The sequence below is a fragment of the Cervus canadensis genome, chromosome 24, assembly GCF_019320065.1.
Source record: "Cervus canadensis isolate Bull #8, Minnesota chromosome 24, ASM1932006v1, whole genome shotgun sequence".
NCBI classification, from domain to species: Eukaryota; Metazoa; Chordata; class Mammalia; order Artiodactyla; family Cervidae; genus Cervus; species Cervus canadensis.
The window spans coordinates 468087-494975 of NC_057409.1; the positions used below are offsets into that span (position 1 = coordinate 468087).

At 50.1% G+C, this 26889-nt stretch overlaps 1 protein-coding gene across 2 annotated transcripts; it reads left to right on the forward strand.

Annotated features, from left to right (window-relative positions):
* The first annotated feature begins 11280 nt into the window (after positions 1-11280).
* NECAP2 (NECAP endocytosis associated 2) lies at positions 11281-25494 on the forward strand. 2 transcript variants are annotated; one of them, XM_043445350.1, is made up of 8 exons: positions 11281-11417; positions 13632-13732; positions 16140-16244; positions 16330-16411; positions 17360-17468; positions 20136-20313; positions 23378-23462; positions 24232-25494. In XM_043445350.1, exons 1-8 carry the CDS (start codon positions 11326-11328, stop codon positions 24278-24280), a joined length of 801 nt encoding a protein of 266 aa, XP_043301285.1. In that variant the 5' UTR covers positions 11281-11325; the 3' UTR covers positions 24281-25494. The 2 variants fall into 2 exon arrangements, with proteins under 2 accessions (XP_043301285.1, XP_043301286.1); XM_043445351.1 differs by lacking the exon at positions 13632-13732 and having other exon boundaries at positions 11292-11417.
* The last annotated feature ends 1395 nt before the right edge of the window (positions 25495-26889 follow it).

Below are 26889 nucleotides of genomic sequence, written 5' to 3' on the forward strand. Positions count from 1 at the left end.
AGACTCCCAGCTTCCATGGCAAGGACGCGGGTTCAATCCCTGCTCAGGGAACTAAGATCCCGAAAGCCACAAGGGGCAGCCAAGAAAAAAGAGAGAGAGAGACCCTCGCAAGGTCCAAGGGAGGCTTCCTCAGTTTCCTCTGGGTTTTGATGTCTATCACTTCCTAGTTGGGTGGCCTTGAGCCAGCGACTCCGAGGGAGCTCCAAGCCTTACCTGAGTCAGCAAACTCCAGGCAACTTGGCTCAATCAATTGATAGTAGTTGTTATAACACAAGATTCCTCTGGGGATCAACACTAAGGGCATCAACCAAGGGGCAGGGGCAGGGCCAGGTGTCCCCAGGTAATCCTCAGCATGACACACAGGAGTCCATGAAGCTACAGTGCCAAGCCCAAGACCATACAGCTGGTTAAGTGGCGGCACTGAGATCCCATGACTATGCCCATGGGAAAAACAAATGGGCAGGTAACGGAAGCCCTAAATGTTTGCCCCAGGCGCCTTCCAAGACTCATTTCAGGCCCTCTTCCTGGGCCCACAAGAAGCCATAATTTATAACAGAGGCTATAGTTAGAAGGCTATACTTAATCCAAAGAAGTGTTGCCCCTTTTTATGGTGACATTTTTAGCTCAGGGACACAGAAAGGAATGCGCAGAGATCATGGATGGAAACTCTGAGTAGCTGTCAGGGGAATAAAGGTTATGGGGGAGGCAGAGGGTAAGGGCCATGGAAAGCTTTATACTTAGTAGAGTAAGTAAACAATTCTTGTTTTCCTCACCCAGCCAGCATCTCTTTTGATAACAGAAGCCAACATTCTTTTATGGGAACCTTCCTGCCTCCTTTCGAGAGTACCCCCACTGACTTCATTATACAAAGAGATCCAGGCCACTCTGCCCTGCCATGGTGACTGATTCGGGGATAAATATGTGACTACAACCTGGTCAGTGACACTCACACTGGAGACTTTCTTCGGCTATTGCAAAGGGGCTCTCCTCTTGTTTGGGATGTAAAACCAGAGGAGGTACAATGGGAAGGTGTAAGCCTGGAGCGGCCAGTGCACTTCTGCCGTTTTGCAGGGAAAGCGTGCCTGGGAAAGCCACAGAGGCAGGCAGAGCCAAGACACTCATTTAGTACCTTTATCCAGCCATACCTGAAGTCTACAGGCAGATCTGTCAGTTACCCAGCTAATGTGTTCGCATTCCTGCCTAGTCCAATTTGAAATGAGTTTTGTGCCAATTGTTACAGAAGCTTAATTTAAAAAGTGGGAGAGAAAACCTGGGCAAGGGAAGGGAAAGTGCCTGCTGTGGGTGGAGAGGCAGGTCCCTACCTGGCTGACTTCTGATATGGTGGGCTTCTCACCAGCCCTGTTGCTGGCAGTCCTCAGGCCAGGACTTGGCTGGGCCCCTGGCGCCTCTATCCTATCCTCCACGTACATCTGGGCATTCCCGTTGTCCATCGTGCCAGGGCCAATGAGGGTACCAAGCGAGGAGCATCAAACACTGTGTTCCCAGAAAAGAAATCCAGTCAAAGTTCCACCAAGCCCATTACCTAACTGCCTCTTCAGCAGCCCATGTGGAGTCTGTAATGGAGAGAGCCTGGCTTAGGGGAAGAAGTAGGGCCAGGCCTGGCAGAACAGAGGCACATGGTCAGACCAGGGACCTCCCCGCATGTGTTACCTGTGTAGTTTCCCCAGTTCTCACAATGACTCTAGGTAAAAAGGAAGCTCTGGGAAACAAAGTGACTTGCCTGAGGTCTAACACCAGACAGGTCACAGAGCAGGAATCGAACCGTGGCCTGCTGGTTCCCCAAACCCACACACTTTTCTCTAGAGCAGCATTTCCTAACAGGTGTTCTCCAGAATACTGGCTCCTTGAGGGGCACCACAAAAACGTTCTGAGGTCAAATGTGTCTGGAAAGTCCTGAGTTAAAATGAAAGTGACTGGGGCTTCCCTGGCAGTCCAGTGGTTAAGAATCCATCTTGCAGTGTGAGCGAGGCAGGTTCGACCCCGGCTGGTGAACAAGGGTCCCACATGCCGCAGGGTGACTAAGCCTGCAAACCACAACTACTGAGCCCGCTTTTGCCGCAACTAGAGAGTCCACGGGCCACAGTGAGGATCCCACTAAGACCCCAGGCAGCCAAATAAGTAAATATATTTTTAATGAAATAAGCTCTTTTTGCAGGATTTCTCAGAGTCTTTAATATACTAAATGTGCACTTTAAAGAGAGCACGAGCGTGTCATGGTTGTTGCTGCTACTGATGTAGAGGAAAAATCTGTTCCTCCTGGGGCTAAAGGAATAAGGAGTGGGGAACATCTGTGTGGGGCCCTAAAGTCTCCAGGGGCACTAGGGGGTTTGCCAAATCTCCCCATCCCTGCCCTGGACATATCCCTTTCTACAGCTTTCCTTTGTGTCTCCCCTTCTGCCTTTCCCATCCAACCTCTGATTTGGCTGTACCACCATCCCCTACACAAGCATTCTCTTTTGATCTGGGCTATCTCGTACAATCCTAATCCCACAGACTCCGCCCCCCCCCAAGCCAGCCTCTGTGCCCATTTCCCACTTCTCTGTCTCTCCCACAACACCCCCCCCCCACCAACTCTATCCTTCAAGCTCCTGCCTTTTCTCCAAGCTTCCAACCACCTCAGCCCTGTCTCCGGCCTTTGAATTCTTTTGCTGCAACATCAGTACCATTTCTAGGGAAATGCCACAGAAACCTCTTTTCACTGTTCACTTATTTCTAGGGGTAAATCCTACCCACCCAGTGACACGTTGAGAATCTTGATGGTGCTTCTCCCACTTTAAATCCTGACAGACCACCAGCACCCACAGAGGAACCTTCTGTTTGCTGGGCATGTTTGTCACTGATATTCTAACCACCCCGTCCTTGAGGTCAGTGGGTTCAACCCTGTTTTAAACTGAGGTTCAGGGTGGCCCAGTGCCTTGTCCAATACTACACACCAAATCTGCAGAGGAACCAGTTTCAAACTGAGGCCTGTGTGACTCCTAAGATTGCTTATCTCAGCATATCATCTTGCCTCCAAAGAAGCTCAATTCATTCCCTCACTCACCTGCACAGCCATCAATTGTGTGCCAGACGTACCCATGCCTGGCACAACATCAGGCTTTGGGAGCACACTGGGGGTCCCAGTGGCTCTCAGGGGCTCCGGGGACATGCCCCTCACAGCAGCTGACCCGAATGCCCCTCTCTTCTCCTTTCCTCCCCACCATGCCTCCCCTCCAGTCCCACCATCCCCACAATGCAAACAAGACCCCCGCACCAGGGGACCCCACTACGGGCGCAGCTCCAGTCTGCCCTAAAGACCTAGACTCTCACTGGGCACAGAGGAGTCAGCACCGTGGCCGAGCCCCTCTCTCTTCCCCTGGGGTCCCTCGCTTCTCTCCCCTTAGGCCCCCTAGGCCATCCCCTTTCCTCTGAGCCTTCCTGCCCCAGACGTAGATGACCCATCTGGGAGAAACCTGGCCCCCTTCCACACCCCTCACACACACCCCCCATTGTCCACTGTCTCCACTCAGAAAGCACAGGCTCAGCCTCAGAATCCTCAGGCCCCAATATTCCACAGGCTGAGTTTTGAGGGGGTAGAGGCTCCAGAGGGAATCCAGCCCCCTCTCTGTCCCCCGTCTGGGGCTTACAACTTCCCTGAGAATCTGGATGAGAAGGGGAAGCCCCCGCCCCCAGCAGGAGAGCACATATCTGAGGATAGAATCAGGGGGTGCCCAGTACACTCTGCCCCCCTTTAGGGGCACTTTCTTGCTCATTTTTATTGAGATTTAATTCACACATCACACCACTCAGCCACTGAAAGTGTACAATTCAGTGACTTTTAGTATATTCACAGAATTGGACAATCCTCACTCCAATTTTAGAACTGTTCATCACCCCCAAAAGAAAGCCCACACCCCTTAGTCATCACCTCAATCCCCCCAACCCACCCCCAGCCCTAGACAATCACTAATCTACTTTCTGTCTCTGTAGTCTTGGCTATTCTGGACATTTCATTTAAATGGAATCATACTTTCTTGGTGGCTAAAAAGGTAAAGAATCTGCCTGTAATGCAGGAGACCTGGGTTCGATCCCTGAATGAAGAGGATCCCATGGAGAAGGGAATGGCAACCCACTCCAGTATTCTTGCCTGGAGAATTCCACTGATAGAGAAGCCTGACAGCCTATAGTCCATGGGGTTGCATGGAGTCAGACATGACTGAGCGACTAACATATATACAATATGTGGTTCTGAGTGACTGGCTTCTTTGGCTTAGCAGATGTTCCCAGGGTTCATCAGATTTGTGGATTGTATCAGCCCTACATTCCTTTTTTTTTTTTTTTTTGCCAATACACTGCATTTTTTTTTTTTGGCTGTGTCATGCAGCTTGCAGGGTCTTAGTTCCCCAACCAGGGATTGGACCGGGGCCGCAGCAGTGAAAGCTGGGAATCCTAACCACTAGGCCACCAAGGAATTTCCCCTTTTATGTCTCCATTTATCAGTTGACAGACATTTGAGTTCTTTCCCTTTTTAGCTATTATGAATAATGCTATGAACATTTGTGTACCAATTTTTTTGTGTGAAAATATGTTTTCATTTCTCTTGGGTGTATACCTAGGAATGGAATTGCTGGGTCGTGTGGTAACTCTATGTTTAGCCCCTGGAGTAATTGCCATGCTGTTTTCCAAAGTACCTGCATCATCTTACGTTCCCCAAGATGTAAGATGTCTGAGGGCTCCAGTCTCCCACACCCGCACCAACACTCGCTGTGTGTGCGCTTTATTCTGGGCACTCTAGTGGGTGCGGGTAAAAAGCAGGATCTTATTGTGGTTTTGATTTGCATTCCCCTGATGGCTAATGATGTTGGTCACCTTTTCATGTGCTTATTGGTTATTTATGTATATTTTTTGGGAAAATGTCTATTCAGGTTCATTGTCCATTTATAGATTGGGTTATTTGTCTTTTTATTATTGAATGGTAAGAACTCTCTATATAATCTAGGTGCAAGTCCTTTGTCAGATATGTAATTTGCAAAATTGTTCTCAAATTATGTGAAATGTGCTTTCACTTTGGTTGTCCTTTGAAGAACAAGAATTCTTATTTTTAAGTTTCATTTACCTACTTTTCTCTTTTGTTGCCTGTGCTCTTAGTGTCATATCTAAGAATCTATTAGATTCTTTTTATTATAACATAAATCCAAGATCATAAAGATTTCTATGTTTTCTTCTAACAGTTATATGGTTTAGCTCACACATTTGGGTCTATGAGCCATTTTGAATTAATTTTTGTATATGGTGTGAGATATGGGTCCAACTTCATTCTTTTGCATGTGTAATGTAGATAACTCATTCCCACACTGTTTGTTGAAAAGATTATTCTTTATCAAGTTGTCTTGGCCCACTTTGGGAAAATCAAGTGGCTGTAAATGTAAGGGTTTATTTCTGAATTTTCCATTCTATTTCATTGTTCTATGGCCTATCTTTATACCAGTACTATACTGTCTTGATTCCTGTCCCGTCATATTAAGTATTGAAATTGGGAAGTGTGAGGTCACCAACTTTATTCTTTTATAAGATTGTTTTGTTACCAAGTGCCCTTTTAAAGCGATCTCCCCATGGCTCAGATGGTAAACAACTTGCCTGCAATGTGGGAGACCTGGCTTTGATCTCCGGGTCAGGAAGATTCCCTTGAGAAGGGAACAGCAACCCATTCCAGTATTCTTGCCTGGAGAATCCCACGGACAGAGGAGTTTGGCAGGGTCTGTCCATGGGGTTGCAAAGAGTCAGACATGACTGAACAACTAACACTCCCCATCTGAGAAACGGGGAAATTTCTCTTGGAAATGTTTATGATGGCAGAAAAACACAGCAGGTAAAGATAAGTGATCTATCATAGTTCTGGAAGCCACACGGGAACACAACTCACCTCAAGCCCCCACCTTGGCCCTGGACCTACCGGAGAGCCGCTGGATGAATCAGAGCGAGGTTGTGCACGGCTGTCACCTCCTCCCATGCGAGATGGGCTCTGTGTGAGCCTGCACTCCGCTGCTGGGTTGAATTGAACCTGTTAAATAATGGCGTTAACCTGGGAGTAGTCAGTAGGCCCTCTTATTCTTGGCAATGGACGTTTAGAAATGCCTTTCAGGCGTGTCTAGCCATGTGACTGGGGTTTGAGAATAAGGCAAAGGACAGTCTGACCTCCCACAGCCAGAGGACAGTGTAGTTTCCCTGGGCTGGTCACTGCTTCAGTGACTCCACTACACAATGAGGATAACAATCCTCGCCCCACCTACCTCACAAGGATTATTGTGTCAAGGTAACCTCTTCCAGGGAGCCTTCCCTGACTGCCCCCAGGCTGGGTGAGGTCTCTTTTCTTAGCTCCCACACTCCTCTGTGAGTTTTTTCCATCATAACACTTCTCACTCCGCAATGCAAATGATTCACTTTTTTCTCTGTCTCCTCCTCTCTGTTAGCTCCATGAAGGTAGGAGCTGGGTGGGCCTCATCTCTGTGGCCCCAGCACCCAGCACCTGGCCTATAGTAGCTCAGTGCCCATCTCTGTTAGGCTGAACTGAAAGGCAAGTGCTCTGAACATGTTGTAAGACCTGGCTACATGGAGCGAGCATTCCCTATGAGATTCAGAGAGGAAGGTGTCCTACTTGGGGCAGCCACATGGGGCCACTGTGGGCCGCCCTCACACTGCTTGTCTTCCGGAGATGGTGATGGAACTTGGTGCTGATGGTGGACGCTATTCCAAAGTTTAGCTCTTAAGAGCTAGTCCCAGATGCTCTCCCACATGGAAGATTCTTCAGGTAGGTTATTCCTGGGACACCCTATTTTCCCAGGTGTTGTTCAGCACATATTGATGCAAAGAATCAGAGTGTGAAAAAGGAAACACTGTGGCTCATTCCCAAAGCACCCCTTGGCTTTGGGATATAGCCAATTGAATACTCATACACACACACACACACACACACACACAGAGTCATGTACTTTCATTCACTGACCACTTAGTCTGTAGCAGGCCCTGTGCTGCTGAATACGGGGGTCCAGAAAGGCAGGGACAGGGTCCTGCGTTCAAGAAGCTTGCAGTCTAGTGGGAGAGTGGACACAGAAACAGAACGATGAGAATGTGAGGGATAAGACTGTCAGAGTGAGGAGGTGCCCTCCCTCACCTCTCAGCATCTCTCCCCTCTAGCTTCTAAGGGGACTTCTGTCTTTGTCACTCCAGGACTTTAAGGAAATGAAATAGAACTAGGAGAAAGAAATCTCATCTCTCAATCTCTTCTTTGTTGTACAGAAACAAGGTAAAGTTGAAATTAAATGTTAAATCAATTCACATAAAGAGAGGTTAACTTCATACCCACCAGGATGGCGAATATCAAAGGAAATGGAAAATAAGTACTGGCAAAGATGTGGAAATTTGGAACCTTTGCTGGTAGAAATGTTAAATGCAGCTTCTGTGGAAAAGTTTAGAGCTCAAAAAGCTACACGTAGAATTACTGCATGGGCCAGCAAGTCCCACTTCTAAATATATGCCCAAAAGAACTGAAAACAAGGACTTGAACAGGTATTCTTCACCAATAATTCACAGCGGCATTATTCACAATAGCCAAAAGGTGGAAACAACCCAAATATCCATTAGTAGATGAATGGATAAACAAAATGTGGTCTATCCGTTGTTCACCTGAAGTAATGAGGTTACCAGAACTGCTCCAGCAAAAATGGGTTTGCATGAGATCAGCAGAGAATTGCAACTCAGGGTCTGCAACCAAGGTCAACCACGTGCAAGTCCCCTCAGGGTAAGGGGAGCAGAGCTCTTTTATTGAGGGGAAAAGGAAGCTGGGGAAAGGAGGGCTAGAGGAAGCAGAGTCCGTGGCTTTTCACTGGCTGAGTCCTTGTCAGGAAAGAAGACAGTCTTCCTTCTTCCTTTTGGGCTAGCATTTCAGGGCCTGGGAGTTCCCCATTCTGGGCTCTTGACTCTTATTTAACCAAACTTTCTGTTTATTAATTTTTTATGCCATGCAGTGATATCATTCAGTCATTAAAATGAATGAAATTCTGATATAGGCTATGACATGAATGAACCTCGAAAATATGAAATAAGTGAAATAAGCAAAAACAAATACTGTATGATTCCATTTATATGAGATACCTGGAAGAGACAAATTCATATACAGACAGTAGAACAAAGATTACCAGGGGCTGGGGGTAGCAGGAAATCGGGTGTTATTGCTTAATGAGTATAGGATTTTGGATGATGAAAAAGTCTGGAAATAGAGTGGTGAATGTACTTAATTTCTGTACACTTAAAATGATTAAAATGGTAAAGTTTATGTTATGTACATTTTACTATCTTGTATATATTTTAATTTAAGAGGGAAGATCAATCCTGTAATAAAGAGTTTATACAGAGTGAGTAAAAGGAGGGAGAGAGGAGAGGGAAAAAGGATGGGGAGAAAGTTTAGGAGCATTCAGCGAATCAGAGATTTGGGATCAGCTGTGGTGCACAGAGGACCTGGCTCATCATAAGCACTGAAATGTTTGTGTAATGAATAAGAGAATGGTAGGGCTTCCCTGGAGGCTCAGTGGTAAAGAATTCACCTGCCAATGCAGGAGACATGGGTTCTGGGAAGATCCCTCATGCCTCGGAGCTTCTAAGCCCCCGGGCCACCACTATTGTGCCTGAGATGTAGAGCCTGAGCTCTGGAACCTGCTCCTTGTGCTCTGTAACAAGAGAAGCCACCGCAATCAGAAGGTACACACCACAACTAGATAGTAGCCGCTGCTCACTGCGACTAGATAAAAGCCCATCCTGCAATGGAGACTCAGAACAGTCAAAAATAAATTAATATTTTTTAAAAAGAAATAGGGAGAGAGAATGGTAGAGAAGAAGGGATTTTGACAATTTGACTCAGGGTGGCACGATGGTAAAGAATCTGCCTGCAGTGCAGGAGACTTGGGAGACTCGGGTTTGATACTTGGGTCGGGAAGATCCCCTGGAGGAGTAAATGGCAACCCACTCGAGTATTCTTGCCTGGAAAATGCCATGGACAGAGGAACCTGGCTACAGTCTATGGACTCACAAAGAGTTGGACACAACTAAGCGCGCACACAAACACTGTAACTCCCATAACATTCTGAGAGAAATCCAAGTTAAGACTGGGATACTTTAAAAAGTACTTATATTCGTAAACTTGGTTCCTTTTAATACATCCTTTTGTTGAATCTAGACTACAGGGGCCCAGGGCACATGGTGGGTAAGGAAAAGGGTGGCACAGTAGGGACATCACATTTAGCTGGTGGAGCAGGTAAAGCTTTCCCTAGAAGGAAAAGCCTCGGTTGCTTCTTACAGAGTCGGCTGATGGCAGGACCTTCAGGAAGAGCAGAAGGAAGCAAAGGCTGGAGGAGAGAGAAGCATCAGAGAGAGCAGTCTAGGTAGCTACAGCTTTGAATCTCAGCCAACTGGACATCAGGTGTAAATGTCGAGGCAACAGGGAAGACCCACAACCAGACAATGGATTGCAGTGTGATGAGTATTAAAGTTTTCTCTGCAGCTTCTGAGATGTTATGGAAGGGGAGGTGCCCAGACAACCCCTGTTGTTGTTGTTGTTGTCGCTAAGTCATGTCTCTTTGTGACCCCATGGACTGCAGCATGCCAGGCTTTCCTGTCCTTCACTATCTCCTGGAGTTTGCTCAGATTCAGGTCCATTGAATCAATGATGCTAACTAACCATCTCATCCTCGGCTGCCCTCTTCTCCCTTTGCCTTCAATCTTTCCCACCATCAGTGTTTCCCAGCATCAGCGTCTTTTTCCAATGAGTGAGCTCTTCACATCAGGTGGCCAAAGTACTGGAGCTTCAGACATCAGATAACCTGAGTGCATGCTAAGCCACTTCAGTCACATCCAACTCTTTCCGACCCAATGGACTATACCCCGCCAGGCTCCTCTATCCATGGGATTCTCCTGACAAGAATGGGTTGCCATTTCCTCCTCCAGTGCGATCTTCCCCATATAGGGATAGGACCCATGTCGCTTATGTGTCCTGAATTGGCAGGCGGGTTCTTTACCACTAGTGACACCTGAGAAGCTCTTCAGACCACCCTTAGTCAGTCACTCAGTTCAGTTGCTGAGTGATGTCCGACTCTTTGAAACCCCATGGCTGCAGCATGCCAGGCTTCCTTGTCCATTATAACTCCCAGAGCTTGCTCAAACTCGTGTCCATTGAGTTGGTGATGCCATCCAACCATCTATCTCATCCTCTGTCATCCCCTTCTTCTCCCACCTTCAATCTTTCCCAGTATCAGGGTCTTTTCTAATGAGTCAGTTCTTTGAATCAGGTGGCCAAAGTACTGGAGCTTCAGCTTCAGCATCAGTCCTTTCTATGAATATTCAGGACTAATTTCCTTTAGGATTGATTGATTTGATCTCCATGCAGTCCAAAGGCCCCTCAAAAATCTTCTCCAACACCACAGTTCAAAAGCATCAATTCTTCAGTGCTCAGCTTTCTTTATGGTCCAGCTCTCACATCCATACATGACTACTGGAAAAACCATAGCTTTAACTAGACAGACTTTTGTTGGAAAACTAATGTCTCTGTTTTTTAATATGCTGTCTAGGTTTGTCATAGCTTTTCTTCCAAGGAGCAAGCATCTTTTAATTTCATGGCTGAGGTCACTACCTGCATTGATTTTGGAACCCAAGAAAATAAAGCTCACTGCTTCCATTGTTTCCCCATCTATTTGCCATGAAGTGATGGGACCAGATGCCATGATCTTTGTTTTCTGAACGTTGAGTTTTAAGTCAACTTTTTCACTCTCCTCTTTCACTTTCACCAAGAGGCTGTTTAGTTCTTCGCCTTCTGCCATTAAGGGTGGTGTCATCTGCATATCTGAGGTTATTGCTATTTCTCCCGGCAGTCTTGATTCTAGCTTGTGCTTCATCCAGCCCGGCATTTCGCATGAGGTAGTCTGCATATAAGTTAAATAAGCAGGGAGACAATATACAGTCTTGACTATTCCTCTCCCGATTTGCGACCAGTCCATTGTTCCATGTCCAGTTCTGTTACTTCTTGACCTGCATACAGATTTCTCAGGAGACAGGTCAGGTGGTCTGGTATTCCCAACTCTTTAAGAATTTCCCACAGTTTGTTGGGTGGCTGCTGGTTTCTTCCGCCACAGGTCGTGAGGCGAGGCCTCCAGTAAAGGGCGCGCGGCGACGAGCGGCTGACGCCTGCGATCTGCCGCTCTAGCCTGACGTGAGTCATAGAGTCGCGACTTCCGTTGGGCGGGGAAGGAACCGGAAGTCCGGCGGGCTCGGGGCGTCGAGATGGAGGAAGCGGAGTACGAGTCGGTTCTCTGTGTGAAGCCAGATGTCCATGTCTACCGCATCCCGCCGCGGGCCACCAACCGTGGTTACAGGTGACCACCTGCTGCCAGGCTAGGCTAGTCGCGACCTAACCCTTCCCCGGCCATCCCTACACGCCCACTGTGGGAGAGGACTGCCTGGCCGGTTGACGGGCGAGGGGCGGGCGCAGGTAATGCAACGGGTTCTCTCAGGTCGAGGCCAGAGCAGCGAGGGGGACCCAGACTTTCTCATGTCTCAGTCCGACGAATGGGGTCCCGGCAGCGGGGAAGGCTTGAAAGTGGTATATCGTGCTTAGGGACCCTAAACGTGGTCGGGAGTGGTGGTGTCACAGACCTTTTTTTCAGCGTCAGCTGACGGCCTAGAAGGGATCCTTGGAAAGACTTGCGGGGGAAGAGCCCTGTCACTGGCAGAAATCCCCGAGGGAAGGAAAGGAGCCCAGAACCGGTCCAAAGGACCCGTTCTGGGAAGTTTTAAGCTGACGTTGAAAACCCAGGGGCCCTGCCCTGCCCAGCTTTCTTGGCACGAACCTCCGACCTGATCACAGCCTCTGGCTGTTGAGAGGCATCCATCCGCACTTGTCTGGTGAAATGTTCACCTGAGACGAACCAATAGGCGTGTTTGTAAAAGTAGATTATGTGGAAGTGAACACAGGAAACTGCCCTGCCAGAGGAAAGAGGGGGTTGGGAGGACACTTCCTTTCACCGGATGTCTTTGTACAGTTTGCATTTTGTCACCATTGCATTTTGTCTTCATTGTCAAATGAGGGAAAATATTAAAAAAAAATAAGATAATGTCTCATACGGATAACCTAGCCTTTGGCTATTTTGTGCCACACGGGGGTGGGGGTGGAGGGTGGGCGATCCTGAAGGCAATGTTTGTCCAAGTTATTTGGAGATACAAGGTTGGCCTGCACCCCAAGAATGACGGAGTGTCAACGTCTCTGGCTTCTTGTTACTTTTCAGTTGTATTAACATGGTCTCGTAGCTGATTTTCTAGTGAACAAATATTTTATTGAACACCCACTACATCCATGACATAGTTTAAAAATAATATGAAAGCAACAATAGTGAGAACAAAAACTCATTTGCTTTGTGTGGTCAAACGGGATGGGCCACCACCAAACCAGGGGTGGTCATCTGCCTCCATTCCCTTCAGTAGCATTAGTCTGGTCCCCCAGAGATCGAGGTTACCAAGTGTTAAGGCTGGCTAGGTTGGCAAAAAAGGAAACTGCCAACCCCTGCACTTCAGTCTCAGAGCTCTGCTTGAGTTAAAGGCCTCTTGCCCCAATAAGAGGAACTGAAACTGAGTTGGCTGACTTGTGAATTGAAAGTCTGCATTTATGTGGCCTTCAAAACAACCTGTGTCCACAGTTATGATGTCTCTCCAAGGCGTGGCATATGCTTAGGGACTTCCAAGAAAAGCCTCTTGGAAACACCCAAGGTTTTTGCTTTACAGGGGTTTACTGAGATGCTTCTTAGAAATAAAATGTAAAGTCAATGCTTTAAAAGAGCCAAAAGAGGCCATTGTGATAGGTCTGTGGTTTCCTGGGTTTATTTCTTCTCAGGCTACCTTTGAGAATAGATTTCTTGAACACTCATTCACTTTTCCCACATGTCCTGTTGCTCTCCTTTGCTCTTCTACTGATGCTTGCTCCCCTTCTCCTTTTCCTCCAAGATGGTCTCAGTGGTCCCAGATGATTGCTTTGACTGCCACAGCCTAGCAGTGTCTTCCGCAAACCATGGGCCCCGGTAGTTGCTTTCTCTACAGAAAAAAGCCTAGAATTCTGCTTCAGAGAAGGTCTCTATAATCTGGAACTTATCATCTATAAGCTGGGGTTGGCCAGCTATGACCCATGTGTTTTTGTTTGACTCATAGCAGCTTAGCAGCAGCAGCAGCAAGTTAAGAATGGTTTTTACGTTTTTAAATGGTTGGGGAACATTTTAAAGAAGAATTTTTCAGAATGTGAGAATTATATGAAAATCAGGTTGTCCATAAAGTTTCACTGAAATACAGCCCTGCCCAGTAGAAAATATTTAGTTAGAACACCTGAAGCACCAGCATGCTGACGCAGCATGACTGCTTTCCCTCTGCGACTGCAGAGTGAGGAGTGCGGACAGAGATCGTGTGGTCCTTTTCCCGAGAAGTTTGCCAGCCTCCGGTCTGGAGCATGCAGCCCACATGCCCTTCCCGGCCCCATCCCCACCCCCAACATTGGAGAAGGGGAGCGGGAGCCTCTGGCAGCGGCACAACGGTTTTTGTCCCTTCAGGGCTGCGGAGTGGCAGCTGGACCAGCCATCATGGAGTGGCCGGCTGCGGATCACTGCAAAAGGCCAGGTGGCCTACATCAAGCTGGAGGACAGGACCTCAGGTAAAGGCCAGGGAGGCCTGCGTGGGGCTGAGGTACCGCGCCTCCCACCTTGTGAAGGGAGGGGCGGCCGGGGCCTGGCCAGGCCACTCAGGGAATCGGGGGACCTGTCCTGGAGATCAGAGCCTGGGTATACTTGTACACTGACTCCATTCCCCAACCTTTAGTTTAAAAGGAAGTATTTCCTGTCAAGCACCTGTTCTTTTGGGTGTCTTTAAGGAAATACTAATTTGGGAGCCCAGAGAGCAAAGGCCTACAGGTGGGTCCCAAGTAGGAAGCCCTGGAGCTTCCCTGGAAGATAAGCCACACGTTGACTTCTGCTGTGAGCTTGGTTTCTTAATCAGGAATTCTGTTTATCGACTAAATGGTAACTTTCCAGACTGACCACACCCATTAACTGAAAGAACTGGAAATTGTCCTTCTCAGCTCTTTCTGTGGTGAGAGGACAAGCCAAGCTGGGCTGTGTTGGAGTCAGCTGACAGATGTCACTCTTGGCAAAATCTCTGGCAGTCCTGTGCCCCCAGCGCCTCTGGGTGAGCTGTGGAGGGCAACACAGCCTGGAGCAGTCCCAGCCCACCCCCTCAGAGCTGGAATCAGACGCAGGGCTTCTCAGTCAGATGCCCCAGTGTTCTGTAATGTCTTCTTTTTCTACCATAGAGGTTTTCCTTTGTGGGGCAAATAAAATGCAAAGATTTGTGAGCAAAACTGGCTGCCTCTTCTCAGATCTGCATCACTTGTGTCTGAGCTGTGGGACCTTAGACAAGCCACATGATGTTTGACACCTTGGCCTCCTTTTTGGTGAAATGGGGATCACATTAGCTCCTGCTTCATGGGGTTGTTGGAATATGAAATGAACACGTAGATATCCGAATGCTTTGTAAACTGCAAGGTGACCCAAAGCGCCGATTTGTTTCAAGCATGACTGAGCATTGATGGCAGAGGAGTTTGAAGGGATGGCTGCCTGGTCTGCCAAGAGAACTCTGGCTGGGAGATTTGCTGGGATGTCCCAGGTGGCATCACAAGGGAATGGCAGCACCTGTTCTCTGGGGACCCTGGGAACTACCTCCAAGGTACACAGCTGGTATACCAGCCACTGCTCAGAGCTGAGCCTCACCTGTGGGATCCTCCCCAGGACGCTCTTAGCTTTGGGTCATGCCCACTGGGTCATGTTTGTCCCTCACTTTCCAATCACTCTAGGCCAGGGTGTCTCAGCTTCAGCAGTAGTGACATTTGGGGCCAGCTGAGTTTTGTGGTCTAAGTCATATTTAAGATGCTCAGCGACACCTCTGACTGCTGCCTACTAGATGCCAGCAGCACCCACCAGTGTCACCAGGCATCGCCAGATGCCCCTGGAAGGGAGGCCAGGTCGCCCGTGGTGGGGAACTGCTGCTCTAGGCTGAAGGCATCCAGGGGGATCCCGGATCCCCAGGGACCAAACTAGAGCGGGCAGAGGAGTTAGCAAGAAGCTACAGACTTGGGCCACTGATTTGGATTCAGTTCAGCCTTGATCACAGTCACCTCTGAACCATAGGATTTAGTAGAAAGTGGTCAATACCTGACTCATCAGCAGAGATCAGTACACTTGAAAACAATACCAGTTGTAAATGCTTACAGAAGGTGTATGTTGCACTACACCCTGGAGGACCGTAGTTGATAAGGGGATGCATTTTACAAGAGCTGTTTTTTGTTGTTTTTTTAGTTCCACCTGTTTATTGCTACCAACCCACCTCCCTCAAACCCCCTCTGTCATGCCAACCCATGGACTGTAGGCCGACAGGCTCTTCTGTCCATGTAATTTTCCAGGCAAGAATACTGGTGTGGGTTGCCATTTCCTACTCCAAGGAAGAGCTATTTTTAAAATCAGTCACTCTTTTGGCCCATGATTAGATTAAATCAGCCTGCCTCAGGTTCTTCTAGAGTGCAGAAACCCTCCCTCTTCACTGGGTTCACCTGTCCCTCGAGTCCTGCCTCAGGTACTTGACTGATGTGGAAGGTGTGATCTCCCTGAACCAGGGCACTGAGGGTACAGGCGGTGGGTGTGAATGGGTGAGACATGGAATGGTGACCAGCTCCAGCCCATCATTCTCACATGGAAGTGGAAGCACAACATTGCTAGAGCTTTTGATTTTAAGAGAAGCTAGAAATCTGGATTATTTTACATGTAATTTGATTTTGAAGTGTTTGGCAGTTAAATTGAAAATATTAAACTAAGAACTGGATCTGACCTGTAAGCCACCTCTGACTTAAATCTTTCATGGGTTATATTCCTGTTACATTCCTTTAGCCAGAATGTGTTTGACTTGAATTCCAGAGTCAGGTTTGCCAATCTGCCTCGCAGGGCAAGGGCCCCAGTCATGGGATAGAAATAGGCTGTGAGGGACTCAAGGCTCATCCTCACTTCTGCTTTCAGGGGAGCTCTTTGCTCAGGCCCCAGTGGATCAGTTTCCCGGCACAGCTGTGGAGAGCGTGACAGATTCCAGCAGGTACTTCGTTATCCGCATTGAGGATGGAAACGGTAAGCTCGGGACTTGGGGCTTCCTCTTCCGAGAAGGGTTTTCTCTGCCTTTGGAAAGTAGGATTGATTGTGTGTTGTCCCCCAGGGCGACGGGCATTTATTGGAATTGGCTTCGGGGACCGAGGTGACGCCTTTGACTTCAATGTTGCCTTGCAGGACCATTTCAAGTGAGTGGTTCCAGGAGACACACTCATGCCTCCTCCCTCTTTCCTGGGACAGAATGATCTCCCAGGTTAGGATACCCAGGTGGTTGTGTGTGATCTGTCAGCTCGCAGAGTCTCAGAGGAACTCACTTCTCCTTTAAGACAGGTCCCCTCTGTGCTCTGCGAGTCCTCATCTCTACCTTGAGGTCTCCTTTTCCTGAGGCCCATCTCTGACCCCCCAGTCAGCTGCCCCAGCCTTTGAGGTGTCACATCTCTGCCCTCATCAGGCCCTTGAGCAGCCGGAGTCCTTTCCTGGCTCCCTTGGCCTTTCCAGACCTGTTCCTCCATGCTGTAATAAGCAGTGCTCGGATTCCCAGGCCACTCAGTACGCACCCTGCTGGTCCTTTCTGAAGCTAAAAGGGCAGGAAAGCCTGCTCCCCTGCCATCTGAGTCCTCCATCTCTGGCTGTGGGGAGTGTGCAGCTGCTCATCCGAGTGCTTCTAGCTCCTTTCTGCTCTGGGTGGCTGCTGGAGGGCTGCTCTTTGGAGTGTGTGGGACCTTTTTGTTGCTTTCTACTTGCTGGGTGTCTGTCCTGTCTCACCATTTACTTTTTAAGCCCCTGGATGGTGTTTTAGTCTTCACACCACATGCTGAGGAGGAGAGGACCAGGTTCTCAGATTTCCTGAAGACCAGGGTTAGGACCCTCTCTATCAATGACCTTGTGAAATTTTCAGTCTTTAAGGCATAGGGACTCGTCATCCCATTTTGCTGATGAGGAAAGTGACAAACCTGCAGCTGCTTCCATGTCAAAGCCAGGGTTTGCGTTCAGGCCTGATTCTCAAGCTGCTCTCAGTCTCTTCCCTGAGGCTGCAGTAAAAGCCTCGTCCTGGACGGACGGCAGGTAGGACTGAAGCGAGGGTGTGAATGCAGGGCAGCGCGCCCCTTCTCACCTCTTCTCTCTTCTCTCCCCAGGTGGGTGAAACAGCAGTGTGAATTTGCAAAACAAGCCCAAAACCCGGATCAAGGTCCCAAATTGGACCTAAGTTTCAAGGAGGGCCAGACCATCAAGCTCAACATTGCGGTGAGTGCTGCCCCTGCTCAGCGGCCTTGGCTGCCGCTCCTCTCACGGTTCAGCACGCGTTTACTGAGTAGCGGCTGTGGGCGTCAGGTACTGCACTGGGGGCGAGCACGAGGGCTTCGCTGTCGCGGAGCTCAGAGTGGAGCTGACATGAGGGAGTCGGGGTGTGATTACGTGGCGGGAAGGTTCTGTGACCCCGGGGTGTCTTCAGTGCCGGGAACTCCTGGGGTGGGGAGTCCTGCAGCCTAGAGTTAGGGGGAACCAGAGACGCCTTCCTGGAAGAAGCAACCTATGAGCAAGGGAAGAGAGGTCAGAGGGCAGTTCAGAGGGCATTGTGTGTGCAAAGCCTCTTGAGTTGAAGAACATCAGTCGCTTGCTGCCATAGCTGATGTTTCTGTGTTGGCTGTTGGCAAGGGGGCCCGTGTGCTCATCCCAGGTTGTGTTTTGGGGACTTACCTGGTGGCCCAGTGGTTAAGACCCCATGTTCCTGATGCAGGGGACATGGGTCCAGTCCCTGGTCAGGGAACTGGCTCCCACATGCTGCAACTAAAAGATTCCTCGTGCCACAGCTAAGACCTGGCACAGCCAAATTTAAAAAAAAAAAAAAAGATTGGCAGCACTCTGCTGGGCAAGAAAGCGTCGGGTGGGCACTGGGGGTCACGGGCAGCTCTGCTGACGGTGGTGTCCTGGCTCCCTTGTCATAGTCCTGACGGGCCCTGCATCTCGGGAGAGGTTGAGCTGGGCTGGACTGCAAGACGTGCCCTCTGCCTGGTTGTGGGGGTGGAGCTGAATGATTGGGGGAACTGAGGACCTAGTGGATTTGTTTCTGAAGACAGTTTGTAATCCTAAAATAACAGTCTTCCGCTTCACTTACTATCTCTTTCTCCTCTCTTCTGCTTCCTGCTGGTGATGATTTGGGACCCTTGAAGTTGGCCAACTGTCTCTTAAGAGAAAATCCAGGTCATGTCCAGTGGACTGGTTGGGATGTGAATCTCTGTCTTGCTGGGAGGAAACTAACATTTAATGAGCATCAACTGTGTGCCAGGTAGTGTTTTTAGGGTGCTTCTCATGCAGATTAAACATTCTCCCTTTTAGGAGAGGAAATGGAGGTTTAGAGAGCTTGAGGGTCCTGTGCAGGGTCGTCAAGCTAGAAATAATCAGCACAGCTGTATGCATACCCAGGGCTTGGAGGGCTTAGGCTACCTACCCCAGTATTCAGCTGGCAAAGAATCAGCCTGCAATGCGGGAGACCTGGGTTCAGTTCCTGGGTTGGGAAGATCCCCTGGAGAAGGGAAGGGCTACCCACCCCAGTATTCTGGCCTGGAGAATTCCATGGACTGTATAGTCCATGGGGTTGAAAAGAGTCAGACACAGCTGAGTGACTTTCACTTCAGTTCACTTGACTCTGATCTGTGATCTCAGCATTTGATTAAGCTGCTGCTCTCCTGGCAAGGTGGGAACCACGCCATCTTCATCTTTGAGATGCTCTGACTTCTGATTCACCTCGGTGTTGAATTTTCTGTTTTTCTTTATTAAATGTTTCATTGAGGTATAATATGCATACAGAAAAGTACACACATTATAAATGCAGAACTCAGTGAATTTTTTAAAAACAAATATATAGGCTTCCCTGGTGGTCTAGTGGTTCAGAATCTGCCTGCCATTGCAGGGGATACGGGTTCTATCACTGGTCTGGGAAGAGCCCAGATTCTCTGGAGCAGCTAAGCCTGTGCACCCAACTGCTGAGCCTGTGCTGAAGCCCGTGCTCTGCAGGAGGAGAAACATCGTGCTGAGAGAAAGCCCAGGCACAGCCGTGAGGACCCAGTGCAGCCGAAAATAAAGAAATAAATATTAAAAACACAAATCTGCTCACACAAGCTAGCCCCCAGATGAAGGCGTGGATGGCTCTCACCACTCTGGAAGCCCCTCCCCTGCTCTCTTCCGCAGGACAGAGTGAGCACTATCCTGATGTTGTTTTTAACGTTTTATTGATTGACTCATACACTTCATACTCCTTTGTGTGTGACTCCTTTCGTTTATTCAGCCTGGCATGTGTGAGAGCATGCATATTGTTGAGTGTAGTCGGTTTATCCTCATGGTGGTGGCAGGCTGCATTATGAGAAGGTATCTTGAGTATCTGTGCAGTTACCTGATGGTGGGCATCAGGGTAGCTTCCAGTTTGGGGCCGTTACAGGAGTGCTGCTGTCAGCGTTCAGATGGTGTCTTTGGTGCCCACGTGTACGTATTTCTGCTGGGTCCATGTAGGAGTGGAATGGCAGGGGCATCAGGTCATATGTTCAGCTTTAAAGACTCTTTCAAACAGCTCTCCAAGGTGGTTTTCCGTTTTCGCATCCGCCAGGAGGATGTGTGTCCTAGCTGCCTCACACCTTTGTCAGTCCTCAGTGTCCCGCTTCAGGCACGCGGGTGGGCGTGGGATGGAGCTTCTGATGGCTCTCAAATCGCGATGCGCTGAGCGTGGGATGGAGCTCCTGATGGCGCGCAAATCGCGATGCGCTGAGCACAGTCCACGGCAGTGAAAGTGCCTTGTGGGTGGCTGCTGAGCGTCTTGGTGATGCAGACGTTTGGGGCCCCGGGGTCACCTTGTGAAGTTTTCTGGTGGCAGTGGGATCCAGCAGAACTGACTGATGCTCATCCCTCCCCTCTCTTTAGAGCATGAAGAAGAAGGAAGGCGCAGCTGGGACGCCCCGCGCCCGGCCCACCAGCACGGGAGGACTGAGCCTGCTTCCCCCTCCCCCGGGGGCAAGAACTGCTGCCCTGGCCCCTCTCCCCGGGGAGCATTTGTCTGTGGGTGGCTCTGTCGTCCAGCCAGCAGTTTCTCCCAACTCAGGTCAGTGTACGAGGGTGATGCCCCGCAACTCAGGCTCCTCTTCCCCCGGCAGCGGGCCCCTCGGCTTTCCTTCCTTCGCCCACACTGGTCACAGTGCCCGTCGTGAGGAACTGGAGGGTGGCTGCCACAAAGCTGGTCCTGCCCACACTGGATGAGGGCTTCCTCTTTTCCCACTACCTCTCCTTCAGGTTGTCTGGCCCGCCCTAGTGGTCAGGGACTGCAGCTCCCGGTTCTTGGAGGCTGCTCGTTGAGTGAGTGAGTGATGGCGACGTGGCCTCTGGGCACAGGATGCTTAGTCGGTTAATAATAGAAGAGAAGAGTCCTGGGCACAGAGACCAAATGCAGGGGGACCAGACTCATTACCAGCCGCATGGTCTGGGGAGCTGTCATCATGGAAGAGGTGGCATTGAACCAGGCCTTGAAGGACAAAGATCGGGCCGGGGGTACTGGCGATTGAGTTTGAACCGGGCTCCTCAGCGAGGCTGTTGGGCGCTGGACGCTGCAAGGCAGCTTCCTCAGCAGCTGCGCTGACGCTCGCTCCAGGTCGTAAGCAGCGCCTCCGGAGACCTGGGGTTCTGGGAGTCAGTGCCTCATGCCAGCCGCTGAGGTGCCGGGAGGCCAGCCCAGCCCCTTAGTGTCCCCACCCTGCCTGCCTGGGTGGGGGCACTATGCTCTTCGCCTTCCCTGGGCTGGGTGACTGTCGCCAGACCCCTTTCTCTCACCAGCATGTTGGGGTGGGGGAGGGCCCTGACAAGAAGCCTGCTTTCTTTCCCTTTTAAGGGTCGGGCTTACCTGGAGGTTGGGCTTCACACCTCAGCCCTGTGGGAATCCCTCACCCCAAGAGAATGGCAGGAGCAGCAGGGAGGGCGCCTGCCCGGCCCCTGGAGTCACAGTGAGGTCACAGGACCCTGGGCTTGTTGGCATCCTGGTGACAGGGGCGGGAACCTGCACACTTCACACTGTTGGTGGCTCACTGAGGTCTGAGGGCCGTAGTCTCAGGCGTTCTGTCTGTGGCCGATGCATGTTCAGTGCCGACGTGGAGTCCCTGCTTGGCGCCAGATCGTGTTTGATGCCTTGATGGCACTGCCGGTACAGCCCCAGGCCTCTGCCCCCAAGGCCGTATGCGCGATACGCCAGACAGGCGGCTGGGGTCATGATTAGCAGCGTTTATGAGCATTTGCTATGTTCCCAGACCAGACTGATTGAGTTCAAAATCCAGCTTACCATTGTGGGACATTCAGGAGATTGCCTGCTACTCTGTGCCCCCATTTTTTTATCTGTAGGAAGGGGGTAGTAATGATGCCTACAGTACAAGTTTCTTGTGAGGATCAAATGTGCCAACCCACATAGAGCGCGTGGAACGGTGCCTAGAACATTGTAAGCGCTCCCTGAACGTTAGCTCTCATTTGAGCGGCACTGCGTCATTAGCGGAGAAGGCAATGGCAGCCCACTCCAGTACTCTTGCCTGGAAAATCCCATGGACGGAGGAGCCTGGTGGGCCGCAGTCCATGGGGTTGCTAAGAGTGGGACATGACTGAGCGACTTCACTTTCACTTTTCACTTTCATGCATTGGAGAAGGAAATGGCAACCCACTCCAGTGTTCTTGCCTGGAGAATCCCCGGGACAGGGAAGCCTGGTGGGCTGTTGTCTATGGGGTTGCACAGAGTCGGACACGACTGAATTGACTTAGCAGCAGCAGCAGCAGCATCGTTACCATCATTATCACTGTTGACTAGGCCTGTTCGAAGACTTCTGTTAACATATTTGATCCTCAGACTGGTCAGTCTTATGAAAAGTGTTCATCACTACTGTCTGCATTTTAGAAATACGGAGACTAAGGCTTAAGTAACCTGCATAAAGTCAAACAGGCTGGCCTGTCATCCCCCAGGGACTGTGGCGCAGTTCAAGCGAGATAATGTCTATTAAATATTCCGTGCTTATTAGCTCAGTCGTGTCTGACTCTCTGTGACCCCATGGACTGTAGCCCATCAGGCTCCTCTGTCTGTGGGGATTCTCCAGGCAAGAATACTGGAGTGGGTTGTCATGCCCTTCTCCAGGGGATCTTCCCCACCCTGGGTAGAACCCAGGTCTCCCACATTGCAGGCGGATTTTACCTGTAGATTCTTGACCTCAGATTCTTTACCATCTGAGCCACCAGGGAAGCCCAAGTTTTGTAGTTCACTCAGTGAACTACTAAGCTGTGGAGGGCCCCAGTTTTACCTGGTTCTCCAGCCCATCAGATGTTAGACGTAGCTGGTGGGAAGGCAGGTGGCAGGCACAGGACCTCTGGAAGGGGTGCTGGCAGCGCTGGGGGAGGGGCTGGAAAAGCACGCCCTGCCGCCCCGCCATGCCCTCCACCCAGTGACGACACCCACGCAGATGCCCACTTGGTACTTCTGGAAGACTCCCCAGCCCCTTAACAGTTTGGCTTCTAGGACTTGGCACATGTCTGGCACATAATTTTCTCAGCTAGTTGAGCCAGACACTGGCCTGAGGACTTTATATAAAGACAGTGTTGCTGGGGTTTCCCAGGTGGTCCACTGGTTAAGACTACATGCTTCCACTTCAGGGGGCACGGGCTCAATCCCTGGTCTGGGAACTAAGATCCCACATGCTGCATGGTGTGGCCAAAAAGATAAAAAGTAACAAATAAATAAAATAAATAACTTAAAAAAAAAAAGTGTTGCAGTTTTGGTGAGCATTCTCCATCCAAGAGGTCAGGAGACGGTATATTTTAAACAGATTTGCAGCATAAATGGTTGGAGCGAGGTCTGCTTCAGATAGAATGATGGCATGTGACTCGCCCCTGCTGGTCCCCTCCCCTCCGCCTGGTGTGTGACCTTCTGTGTTGTCTCCAGGAGCCCCTCAAGGGCTCGAAGAAGCAGAGATGTGAATGGCTGTAGGCGTTTTGTTGCCAAAAAGCACATTTCTGCACGTCTTTCTCAGCAACTTGGAATCATGAGTCTGATTTCCGGGTTACTGAGGCAGCCAGAAGGGGAGGCCTCTGACGCCTCTGTCTCCTTCTCTCCTCTCCCTTCCCATCGGACTTGGGGCCGTCTATAGGAGGTGCCACTGTGTCCTGGCCGCAGCCCAAGCCTGCCACCGCTGCCACCGCCGACGTCTGGGGAGACTTCACCAAATCCACAGGGTGAGGAGGATCAGGTTCTCTGTGGTGGGACTGGGGCCAGGGCTGTTACTTTACAAACCTGGGATCGCCCTAGTGCCTTCCTTCTGACATCGGGAGCAAGCGTGCCAATTCAGACACTTTCAGGCCAGCAAGGGGACGGAGCCCCAGAGTGCCCACTCCGGGTGGCACATTTCTCTCTGGGAAGGCTTTTTGCCGCCTTCTGCAGCTCCTTCTGGTCTTTAAACCACCTCACCTGGTTCTCTGGCTTGTCACCAGTACCTCTAATCTCCTCCTCCCCACCAGCCACCCCAGAACACTGGGCCACGCGTTCACCAGGGTTCTGGCGTTGGCCCGTCCTCATGGGACCTCTGCCTTTTCTGCTTCCTTAAAATTTCAAGCCTTTACCTAGGGGTCAGGGTGAAAAGATGCTAAACACACAGCATTGTTACGTGAACAGGCTGTAGGTTGGGAGTCAGCACACATTTTCTCTCAAGGACCAGGAAGCAAAAGTTTAAACTGTGCAGGCTAGGTGGTCTGTATCCCAGCTCCTCATCACCACTCTTGTAGCCCAGAATAGCCACAGTATGTAAGTGAGTGAGTGTGAAACTTTATTTACATAAACAGGCAGAGAACTCGATTTGGTCTAGTCCTGGGTTGTGGTTTGCTGACCCCTGCTCTAGAACATTCAGGGACTGGCTTCTTGGAGTTCTTTCTGCCTGGAGAGAAGTTACATCTCTTGTGCTCTGTATTTCCAAACATTTAAAGTCTGCCCCCGTCCCTATCTTTCCAGGTCGACCTCTAGCCAGACTCAGCCAGGTGCAGGCTGGGTCCAATTCTGATCTGGACATGACTCTCTTCCTCATACGATTTCTGGAAAGGAGCCGCCTCGTCGGGGCTGAAGGAAGGAGAATGCGGTGTTCCCTGGCCAGCCTCTGTTGGGAGCATGTCTCTCCTCTCCTCCTTGCCTGGATCTTTCGACAGACTGGGCGTGTCGGGCAATACACTGGCTTCATGTCACACTGTTCCCTGGGATTCGAATTTGCAACCAGAACATGGAAGAAGAGTTCCTGGATCCCTGTCCCTGTCTGTCCTCTTGACATGAGAGAGACTCTGAGACTCTTCCATCGCGATGACTCTTATTAAACACAAGCCCCCAAAGCAAAAGAAGGGGTTGAGTGTGCTGCCTGGATTCAGATCAGCCCATCTGGGGAGGTCATAGGTGTCACGTGACTGCCCTCTGGAGGGGGCCTTTCCCCATGCTCATTGGCTGTAGCCATTCCAGTCAGGAGGAGGGGCTCCTTCCTGATTTCTAGCAGGTTTTTAGGCTGCAGCCTGAACAGATGGTCAGGAGGGAAACCAAGAGTATTAGCCAGCTTTCTAAAATTCTTTTAATGTTTGCTTTGCTAATGTGCTGATCTGCACTAACTCACGGTCTCTGTAAAAGCGTGCTCTGGCAGCCTGCCCCCGCCGGAGTCTCTGAAAGCATTCCTCTCCGTCAGCCGCAGGAGTTGCTCTGAGCTTCAGGAGCTGTGTTCATCTCAACTTCGTGGCCTGGTTTCCGTGTGTTCAAGGCCTGGAGGGCAGAGCAGGGCCGAGGCAGGTGCTGGCAGCAGGTAGGATTGCGTCTGGGCCAGAGAGGCCGCTGTTCTAATGGAGGTGAGGGGTTCAGCCCTGCCATCGGCGGGCAGCCGTCTGGGCTCCCAGGCTCACTGCGTGGGTCCTGGCGGACTTGGGTTTGCTCCCGGCTGTTTCCTGAAGTGCCTTGTCTGCAGACAACTCCTTCCTTTCTTCTCTCCTTCGGGGACTGTACGTGACAGACAGAAGGAGTTCTGAAGCAACTGGAAGTCTAGGCTTGCCTGTGTTCCTGGTTTATAGGAAATAATTTTATCTGAGCACACCTCTAAAATCGCGTTCATTGACATCCATTACCTTTTTAATTGAAAGGGTTCTTTTTTGAAAGTTGTAGATGATGAACTGAAAAAAAAAAGTGTTGGCCTTTTGGTGGGACCAGATTTCTAAGATAAAAAATAAATATTTCTACTCTGTCAGTGTATGTCAGAGATGGAAATGTTTTTGGCGCCATGGCTGCTAACTCCTCCAGGATGCCTCCGCAGGACACACACTGCCTTTTACCACTGAACCCACGTCCAGACTTAAGTCTGGGGCCACAGCGACAGGTTGGCCAGAATGGGGGGATTTGTCCCTGTTGCCCTAAGGCAACCAGTAATTTCTCTGGTTAGGAGTATAGCCTTTCTGCCCTTCTGGGACATTCTGGGCTTCTTGCCCTCACATGTGGGGGGCGAGCCCTGCCTCCCTCCATGGAAGCAGCTCCCTAAATAGTAAGGGTGTCCAGGCACAGAGACTGAAAAACAAGATAAAGGCCACAGCGTTTATCATGCCTGTGGGTTCTGTAAGAAAGATGTGTTTTCACGGTTGGTTATAGAAATGGCCCCTCTGACTAGTAAGCAGTGTTAAGGGATGACAGAGGAGGAGGTAGTTGGATGGTGAACGTGAGTTTGACTGAACTCCAGGAGATAGTGGAGGACAGGGAAGCCAGGCGTGCTGCCGTCCATGGGGTTACAGAGAGTCTGACACAACTGAGCAACTGAACAGCAACAAAGGACCGAGAAAATTGGAACTGAGGACCCTCTTGTCCTTTAAGTAAGGAAACGGAAATTGCATCAAGGGACTCTCAGGAGTAGTAAACTTCTTTGTCCGTTTGCTGTGACTCCCTGTCTTCTCTCTAACTGCCTTAGAGGCTGGGAAAGAGGAAGCTTAGAGTCAGAGGAGACCCTTACAGGAATCATGCACCATTGAATGTGAGTCCTTGGGTCTTGGAGACAGACCTAGGCTTTGATCTAGACTGTCTTCCTGGTAAAAATGTTTGACCACAAAAAAAAAATGTGTGACCGTGGTCTCCTTGAGCCCAGTGTCACTCGGATGAGGCACATAAAGCACTAGCAGGTGCCCGTCCTGTAGTTAGACCTTAATCACCTTGATGTAGAATCAGGTAGTGCATCCAGAACTGTTATTCATAGTGGTGCTGATGAACAAACTGCAGTCAAAAAAATCTACCCTGGAAAGCACCCTGAGGGATCTGTAGGGCAGGGGACAGTCTGGCGCGTCACCAGCTAGAATCCCAGCTATGGGACCGGGGTCCCCACGACAGCCTCCAGTACCGAACCACGCGCTCCTCACTTACATCCTTGACTGGAGCTTCCAGACAGTGGGGTGGGGATAGGAGGTAGGTATTGGGTTGAGGGTTTTGAGACTACAGGATATCTTCATGACTACATAACATTGCAACATCTGTCTCACCAGCTCTAAAAAAGCTAACTGCCATGTTGCGTGAGTTGCCCTAGTCCCAGGGTCACTGTGTCGAGGTGGGAAAATCCGCCTCTGCCGACAGCCAACAAGAAACTGAAGTGATCTGCAAGGACCCGGATGC

Excerpts from the sequence above, each read along its gene's own strand:
- NECAP2 (XM_043445350.1), top strand. The coding sequence starts at position 11,326 with ATGGAGGAAGCGGAGTACGAGTCGGTTCTCTGTGTGAAGCCAGATGTC. Across the intron at positions 11,418-13,631 it reads GCCACCAACCGTGGTTACAG|GGCTGCGGAGTGGCAGCTGG; the intron begins GTGACCACCTGC and ends TTGTCCCTTCAG. Across the intron at positions 16,245-16,329 it reads CCGCATTGAGGATGGAAACG|GGCGACGGGCATTTATTGGA; the intron begins GTAAGCTCGGGA and ends GTTGTCCCCCAG.